Raw genomic sequence first — 8,132 nt, forward strand, 5'->3', positions numbered from 1 at the left:
CATCTTCCCCCACCCTACGTCCCTACTATATACAAGAGTAAACTAGTTACGTGTTGTATAAGGAAGGTCGAGTTGCTAAAGCTATTGCAGTGTGTGGATAAGCAGACATGACTTTTGGTTGGTTTGGTCATTTATCTCCTCGTGGGTGGGAACTTGAGTGACTTATCCATGGTTGCCACTCCCATGCTCACAGTCGAGTTGCTGAAGCTATTGCAGTGTGTGGATAAGCAGACATGAATTTTGGTTGGTTTGGTCATTTATCTCCTCGTGGGTGGGAACTTGAGTGACTTATCCATGGTTGCCACTCCCATGCCCACAGTCGAGTTGCTGAAGCTATTGCAGTGTGTGGATAAGCAGACATGAATTTTGGTTGGTTTGGTCATTTATATCCTNCGTGGGTGTATATATTTTATATTATTACAATGTAAATTATTTTAGGACACACTCGATTTTGAATGGACATCTTGGAACTATTTATTATGGGAAACTATCATTTGTGCGTTTTCTCTGCATTTTGTTTTCATGAGATTTTGTGAATGGTTTTGGCCTTTGGTGAGTACCTCATGCTCGCTGTCGAGTTCTATTTTATTTGGTGATTGTATTGTAACCGAAAGATACCGGGTTCAAGGCTCGCTATTAGGTACCAAAAAACTAATGGGTTGTAACACCCTGAGTTTTGAAGTAATGGGCAAACTCTGGCCTAACTGCAATACAATGAAATTTTATTAAACACTTATAGTAGGGTGGGGGAAGATGGGACACTTTTTCATTTAAACTTTTTGTCCCATTCTGTAACAAACAAAGAAAATAGAAAGAATTACAAAACCGTATCCTTACGACTCCCATAGATCGTGGTTAATTGATTCAAAATGATTAGGATATTTAGATATATTGTGCTAAAAGTGTCATACCTTCTCCCACAGTATTATATTCCATTTAATTGCTTTAAAATAAAACAAAAAAATCTTTATTTTTTCAGCACAGGTTTTTCTGCTCGGCAATTTTCAGTATTTTATTTTGTTTCTATTTTTTCGGATGGCTCTGCGTCGTGTTGCTTCTGGCACAAACTTTTATCGTGTTTTTCGTCGCTTTTTTAACACGAAACACAGTATGTACGTGGGTTACTTCTATTGTTGTCTTATTGTTACTCACCTACAAACAAACGATCGACTTTTTGGTAAGTTGTTGTTTTATTTTAATTCTCCTGTTATTTTCTTTTTTTCCATTTTTTTTTATTTTTAATTTTTTTTAAAATAATTTTTTAGCTTGTTTTAGTTTATATGATTACAATTATTCATTTCATCTTAAAGTTTTTTACACTTTACTTTTTTTCAATTTTGTTTGTTTTTACTATTTTATTTTTAAATTAAATCATTTTATATATGTATATTTTTAAATGCAATTTTTCCGACAGATTTTTTTAATTTATTTATTTTTCAGCAAATCCAAATTCCCGATGATTATTTGTTAGTAATGTACATTTGCACATGCACGATGTGCAACTTACGATATATCGCCTTTTCTCTTGAACTTTGCTGGCAAAAATCAAACTCGAAAAATTGCGACAAAAACTCGACTGTGGTTTCATCACTTGATGGCAGTATTGGGCACGTCGCAAAAAATTTGATTTTATATCAATTCTATTTCCCTCTGTTAGTTGGGGGACCAATAATTAATTATAACGACTTCTGTAAACAGGTATTTCTTTGTTCATACGTCTAGTTTTCATTATTTAAAGTTCCAAATTTCTATATTTTTTATTTACTTTTTAAATTATAAAACTGTTCAAATTTTTTAAAAATAAAAAAAATGTGTAAAAAGTGGTGCAACTAATTCAAAGTTATTGTTTTATTGACACTTTTTAAAACAAGCTGTAAAAAATACCGAAGTGTCGGTCAAAAACAACTAACTTATAAAAACGATCAGAAATATATATAATTTTTTTAGTCAAATTTGTAATTTTATTTTCAGATTTACGAAAAACCAATTGCAAAATGGGATCGTAGCTTTGTTATGTCTTTTGTGACGGGTATTCTACGTTACGGGGCATGCCATGTTCTCATAGATGTCCTCTTATACTATTTCTATGTGACCAGCATACACAGCGATGCAGCACTTTTGAAAAAAGTGCCGATTCATGCTCTATGCGGCCTTGCTTTATGTTACGTTCAATTCTTCTGTTTAAAATACATGGTTTTGTATGGATTGCCTGCCAGTGTTGCCAGGGCAGAAAACCTCAGTGTTCCCGGTGCATCTCACTGTGTGTCAGCCAAACACAGATTCACCGATATGTGGAAGTAAGTGGAAACACTTTTTTGGGTAAAATTTTGGCAAAACGTCTGTTTTTAAATGCATTAAAATTTTGTAAAAACTGACATTTTAATATTTCAATTTTTTTACAAATTTTAAAATCGTTAATAATTTTTAAATAAAAAATTGTTTTTAAAGTCAATAATTTAAATGTGCCCATTGGCAGACAATAAACTGAAAAAAATAATAGTTAAGAAAAAAATTTTAACTTTACAAAAAAAATAAATGTATATAATCACCCACAAAGTTACAAACGTGGTAACTTGTAAGCGGGCACGAGGTGTATGAAACAGAACACTCGTGTTAAATGACAGTCGTTGCCCGCCATACGAGGATAAATAAGTTACATAGGTGGTAACTTGTAAGCGGGCACGAGGTGTATGAAACAGAACACCCGTGTTATAACGACAGTCGTTGCCCGCCATACGAGGATAAATAAGTTACATACGTCGTAACTTGTAAGCGGGCACGAGGTGTGTTGTAAACTGTTTATCGTGTCTGTTCACTGTAGACTTATTGCGCCTTACGCGCTCTAAGCATTGTTGCCCGAGGTTGCCTTGCCGCCATGTCCTTCTTTCCTTGTGTTAGACTTATCGTGCTGCAGTGTTCACTGTATTAAAGTAATAGTATGCAAAGGTTGTTGTGTTGAGTATGAATGTAGTACCTTAGAATTACGTTATATATTGTGCGCTTTGTGTATTTAACGTTGTGTGCGTTTGCAGATGCAGTCCAATAAAGCCTATATTATTGAAACTTGTAATTAGGTTACGACAAGGTGTATGAAACAGAACACCCCTGTTATAACGACTGCCGTTGCCCCACCATGCGATAGTTACATTGATTTTTAATTCTCCCATTTAGTTTTATTTTAAACTTTTTTTTACGTTTTAAAATTTACAATCAGTACTTGTTTCAAATTTAAAATTAATTCCCCCTATTTTCCAGGTACTTTGACAAAGGTTTGCACAATTGGTTGTTACGTTACATATATTTTCCCCTGGGTGGTTATTCAAAACACGACAGCTTTATAAAATCGACCGTAAATTCAGCAATACCATTTGTGTTTGTGTACATTTGGCATGGCATGCATACGTCACATTTGTACTGGGCGGCCGTCAACTGGCTTGGGGTTTATGTCGAAAAAATAGCGATGGATGTTTACAGAAGTGAACGGGTCAAAATGTTCGAGGTGAATTTTTGTTTATTTGTGTTTTTTGACAGTGAGCATGAGGTGTATGAATACACCATGTGTGTCTGGTGTATAAGAAGACACCTATGTTATAACCCAACAGTGAGCATGAGGTGTATGAATACACCATGTGTGTCTGGTGTATAAGAAGACACCCATGTTATAACCCAACAGTGAGCATGAGGTGTATGAATACACCATGTGTGTCTGGTGTATAAGAAGACACCCATGTTATAACTCGACAGTTAGCATGAGGTGTATGAATACACCATATGTGTCTGGTGTATAGGAAGACACCCATGTTATTACTCGACAGTGAGCATGAGGTGTATGAATACACCATGTGTGTCTGGTGTATAAGAAGACACCCATGTTATTACTCGACAGTGAGCATGAGGTGTATGAATACACCATGTGTGTCTGGTGTATAAGAAGACACCCATGTTATAACTCGACAGTGAGCATGAGGTCTTACACAACTATCCACAGGCAAAATACTTGAGCGAAACAAACAGCAGAAGATTACGAGCCGTGTTCTCTTCTTTGCCTTTTTCTCTTTTAATCGTCTCAAATCTCTATTTTCTTGGAGGGACAGAAGTTGGAAATATTTATATGCGCCGGACATATACTGAAAGTAAGTAATGTTAACTGGCTCACTGTGGTGGCTACGATTCAGTGTGTGTCTCGTAACTGGAGGCTCCCAGGTTGAAGGCTCACTGTGGTGGCTACGATTACGATTCAGTGTGTGCCTCGTAACTGGAGGCTCCCAGGTTCAAGGCTCACTGTGGTGGCTACGATTCAGTGTGTGTCTCGTAACTGGAGGCTCCCAGGTTCAAGGCTCACTGTGGTGGCTACGATTACATTCAGTGTGTGTCTCGTAACTGGAGGCTCCCAGGTTCAAGGCTCACTGTGGTGGCTACGATTCAGTGTGTGTCTCGTAACTGGAGGCTCCCAGGTTCAAGGCTCACTGTGGTGGCTACGATTACGATTCAGTGTGTGTCTCGTAACTGGAGGCTCCCAGGTTCAAGGCTCACTGTGGTGGCTACGATTCAGTGAGTGCCTCGTAACTGGAGGCTCCCAGGTTCAAGGCTCACTGTGGTGGCTACGATTCAGTGTGTGTCTCGTAACTAGAGGCTTCCAGTTTCAAGGCTCACTGTGGTGGCTACGATTTAGTGTGTGTCTCGTAACTAGAGGCTTCCAGTTTCAAGGCTCACTGTGGTATAACATATGTGTATCATAAATATTCCATCTATTTTACAGATATCGCATCAACTTTGTTAATACATGTTGTGTTATATTTTGGAGTCCAAACATCGATGGAAATAAGTTCATACCAAATGTCAAAAACAAAGCAGGCATAGAATTTTAACAAACAATTTTCCCAAATTTTTCAATATTTTAAAAAATTAACTAAATTTTTAATTTTCCGAAAAAATTATTGAATTTTGTATTTTTCTAAAAAATAACTGAATTTAAAAAAATCAGTGAAATTTTATTAAAAAACTAATGAAATTATATTCAATATTAGTTTCGGCTTGTTGTTAATCGTCAAATGCAGCTTTACCCACACGGAGAGCATCCAACATCTCCAACCCCTAAGTGCATTTAAGCTGCTTTTTTACTTATATTGTACAATGTCCCTAATATTAAACTGTTTAAACTTTAAATATTTGTTGAATTGAATTTATTGCAATCATTTATTCGGTACTTTTTTACACATCAAAATTATTTCAAATGCAATAGAGAAATGTGTTTTAATTTTTGTATTTTTTTTGTTGTAAATTGTTTCGGACAGTAACTTGGTGGATAGTAACCCCTTTTACACTGATGATGGACCAAGTTACTGTCTGGATACTAAACTCATGATCAGCAGATGTTTCGGACAGTAACTTGGTGGATAGTAACCTCTTTTACACTGATGATGGGCCAAGTTACTGTCTGGATACTAAACTCATGATCAGCAGATGTTTCAGCATATATATATATTGTGTTTAAATCATATTAACCATGTCTTTAGAGATTATATTGTGCAATTAGGTTTGAAATAAAATGTGTCTTATTCAGAAACTGGCTACTTTTTACATGTGTTTATATAAGTTAAGTTGTATTGGACCGACACTTAAGTATTTTTTGACAGCTAGTTTTACAAAGTGTTAACAAAACTATTACCTTGAATTGGTTGCACCACTTTTCACAGGTGTTTATATAAGTTAAGTTGTATTTGACCGACACTTTAGCATTTTTGACAGGTCATTCAAGAAGATTCAACCATTTTTTTCAGCTGAAACCTTGGTCTAAATCCCCTCTTGCTGTAGAACCGTATCCATAGGCGCCTAACACGGGTATGCACGGTATGTGTATCCACCCCCCCAAAAATGTTGGTGCTCACAAGTACAGTAGTGATAGTGCAATGATAAGCCTATTTCCTCCAAAAAGTTGATAATGTGACAACTAGAAATAAATTTAAATAATTTAATAAATGCAAGTGTAAACTTCCACCTGTTGAAACTGTGACAATTTGTCCTAGTATTAACTTGAATAAAGTTACACATAGAAAACTGTTCATACGTTCGCCGGCCTTAATTTTTTAAAACTTATTGGTACCTCCTACCTTGACTTTGTAAAAAGTTAGGCTCCCATTACCTTATTAGAATAAAATTAACTTGCTTTATCTTCGTGTGGCAAGAAAAGAAGTCGTTATAACACGGATGCTATGTCACCTTGTGCCAGCTTACCAGTTGTATGTTCCTTTGTAGATAAATATTTTGGGTTCATCTTTTTATGTATGGCTGATAATTTAGACAACACCACTGGGTTGGAGCAATTGCTGTTAAATGTCTTGCCCAATGACACATACGCTCACGATGGTAGCAGCGTTGAATTTTGAACCCGTACTAGATACATTATAAGTCATAATAAACAGACACATGAACACACAACATGCACCACTAACTCGTGTTTTATTTTCACCATCGAATTCAATATTTACAGATTGCATGATTTTTTCACGGACGTTTTTTCACGATTTAAAATTAGGACGCTAAAAATTAAAATTGCAGGCTGGAACTTAATTGCAAAAAAAGAACGGAACTTTTTACGAAAAAAATGCACACCCCCAAAAAATACCATACATGCGCTACAAATGTCAGTTTTCTTTCTTTTTTTATGTTTTTTTTTAAAGAATCTTTCCTTTTTAGCGAGGCTGTTGGATCTGCCGATTGATTTGCTTGTTTGTAACTGGTTTTGGGACGGTTGGCAACGGTTTCTGGTGCGCAACTTGCACAGAAGCTGGTGTGAAATCTTTATCGCCGTGTGTTACAGCTCCCGATATTATAACATTGGTCTGCTGTCTGTAATTTAATTGAATGTTTTGTTTATCCTCGCATGGTGGGCAATGATAGTTGAAAAAACACGGGTGTTCTGTTTCATACACATCGTGCTCGTTTACAAGTTACCACAAATGTAACTTATTTATCCTCGCATGTCGGGGCAATGACTGTCATTATGTAGCAGTGACAAGCCTAATGTCACTGTGCCATGACACTGTTATTTTTAAACAGTTTATAAGAATACGATACTAAATTATTAAAACTAAGGGTTTAATACACAGGTGTTGCACACCATACATGGTGTATTCATACACCTCATGCTCACTGTCGAATAAAATTCCAAACTCACGGTTTTGGTCCTTCCGACTCCCATGGTGATTCTGTTTCCTCTTTCGTCAATTTCTCCTCGTGTGCTCTTGCTCCTTTTATCCTCATTCCTCCTGCTTTTACTGTGGAGAAACCTCATGCTTACCGTCGAGTTATAACATGGGTGTCTTCTTATACACCAGACACATATGGTGTATTCATACACCTCATGCTCACTGTCGAGTTATAACATGGGTGTCTTCTTATACACCAGACACACATGGTGTATTCATACACCTCATGCTCACTGTCGAGTTATAACATAGGTGTCTTCTTATACACCAGACACACATGGTGTATTCATACACCTCATGCTTACTGTCAAGTTATAACATGGGTGTCGTCTTATACACCAGGCACACATGGTGTATTCATACACCTCATGCTCACTGTCGAGTTATAACATGGGTGTCTGCTTATACACCAGACACACTGTCACACACATGGTGTATTCATACTATCAAGTTATGACGTCATACAAATGATGACGTCATACATCATACAAATGATGACGTCATACATACCCGCTGGAGGATGACCAGCCTTCAGTTCATCGTTTTCTTTCGTAGGTGACGACATGACTTTGAAACTTTTTTCTGCTTTAAAATCTTAACACTAAACGAAGATATATTAATTTATTGAAGTTATTGCAGTGTGTGAATAAGCAGACATGACTTTTGGTTGATTTGGTCATTTATATCCTTGTGGGTGGGAACTTAAGTGACTTATCCATGATTGCCACTCCCATGCCCACAGTCGAGCTGATAAAGATATTGCAAAATAAACGGTAAGTTTTTAGTCTTTCTTTTTGCCGATAATTTATTAACAATTACTTTTGCAATGCACAACATAATCTTTTACCGCTACATTTAATAAAATTGAGTAAAAAATAACCAAACTTAGCCAAAAATGAATCAAAAACAACAAATTTTAGCAAA

The 8,132-nt window shown here is 36.3% G+C and overlaps 2 protein-coding genes across 3 annotated transcripts in view; one reads left to right on the forward strand and one right to left on the reverse strand.

Annotated features, from left to right (window-relative positions):
• Window positions 1–5,566, forward strand: part of LOC100185995 (protein-cysteine N-palmitoyltransferase HHAT) — a 6,972-nt gene extending 1,406 nt beyond the window's left edge. Inside the window, exons 3-9 of one of the 2 annotated variants that reach the window (XM_002130441.3) lie at window positions 439–552; window positions 980–1,177; window positions 1,441–1,698; window positions 1,972–2,297; window positions 3,256–3,499; window positions 3,989–4,133; window positions 4,760–5,566. In XM_002130441.3, coding sequence (XP_002130477.1) covers window positions 439–552; window positions 980–1,177; window positions 1,441–1,698; window positions 1,972–2,297; window positions 3,256–3,499; window positions 3,989–4,133; window positions 4,760–4,860 — 1,386 coding nt within the window. In that variant the 3' untranslated portion in view covers window positions 4,861–5,566. The remainder of the gene's footprint in view (window positions 1–438; window positions 553–979; window positions 1,178–1,440; window positions 1,699–1,971; window positions 2,298–3,255; window positions 3,500–3,988; window positions 4,134–4,759) is intronic. The other variant, XM_018816028.2, reaches the window with a different exon arrangement.
• An 876-nt stretch (window positions 5,567–6,442) lies between these two features.
• LOC100183633 (death-associated protein 1-like) lies at window positions 6,443–7,885 on the reverse strand. Its single transcript, XM_002130717.5, has 3 exons — window positions 7,719–7,885; window positions 7,178–7,277; window positions 6,443–6,849 (listed from the first exon to the last, which is right to left on the reverse strand). The coding sequence occupies exons 1-3, from the start codon at window positions 7,771–7,773 to the stop codon at window positions 6,693–6,695; spliced, it is 312 nt and encodes a 103-aa protein (XP_002130753.1). The 5' UTR covers window positions 7,774–7,885; the 3' UTR covers window positions 6,443–6,692.
• Window positions 7,886–8,132: the final 247 nt, after the last annotated feature.

The sequence above is a fragment of the Ciona intestinalis genome, unplaced genomic scaffold (assembly GCF_000224145.3).
Source record: "Ciona intestinalis unplaced genomic scaffold, KH HT000126.1, whole genome shotgun sequence".
In the NCBI taxonomy this organism is placed as follows: Eukaryota; Metazoa; Chordata; class Ascidiacea; order Phlebobranchia; family Cionidae; genus Ciona; species Ciona intestinalis.

Bases quoted from the DNA above. Each gene is read 5' to 3' on its own strand.
- LOC100183633 (XM_002130717.5), bottom strand. From the start codon at position 7,773: ATGTCGTCACCTACGAAAGAAAACGATGAACTGAAGGCTGGTCATCCT. The intron at 7,278-7,718 runs GTATGTATGACG...GTTTCTCCACAG, and splicing joins GGCTGGTCATCCTCCAGCGG to TAAAAGCAGGAGGAATGAGG. The intron at 6,850-7,177 runs GTGAGTTTGGAA...ATTAAATTACAG, and splicing joins GAGTCGGAAGGACCAAAACC to ACAGCAGACCAATGTTATAA.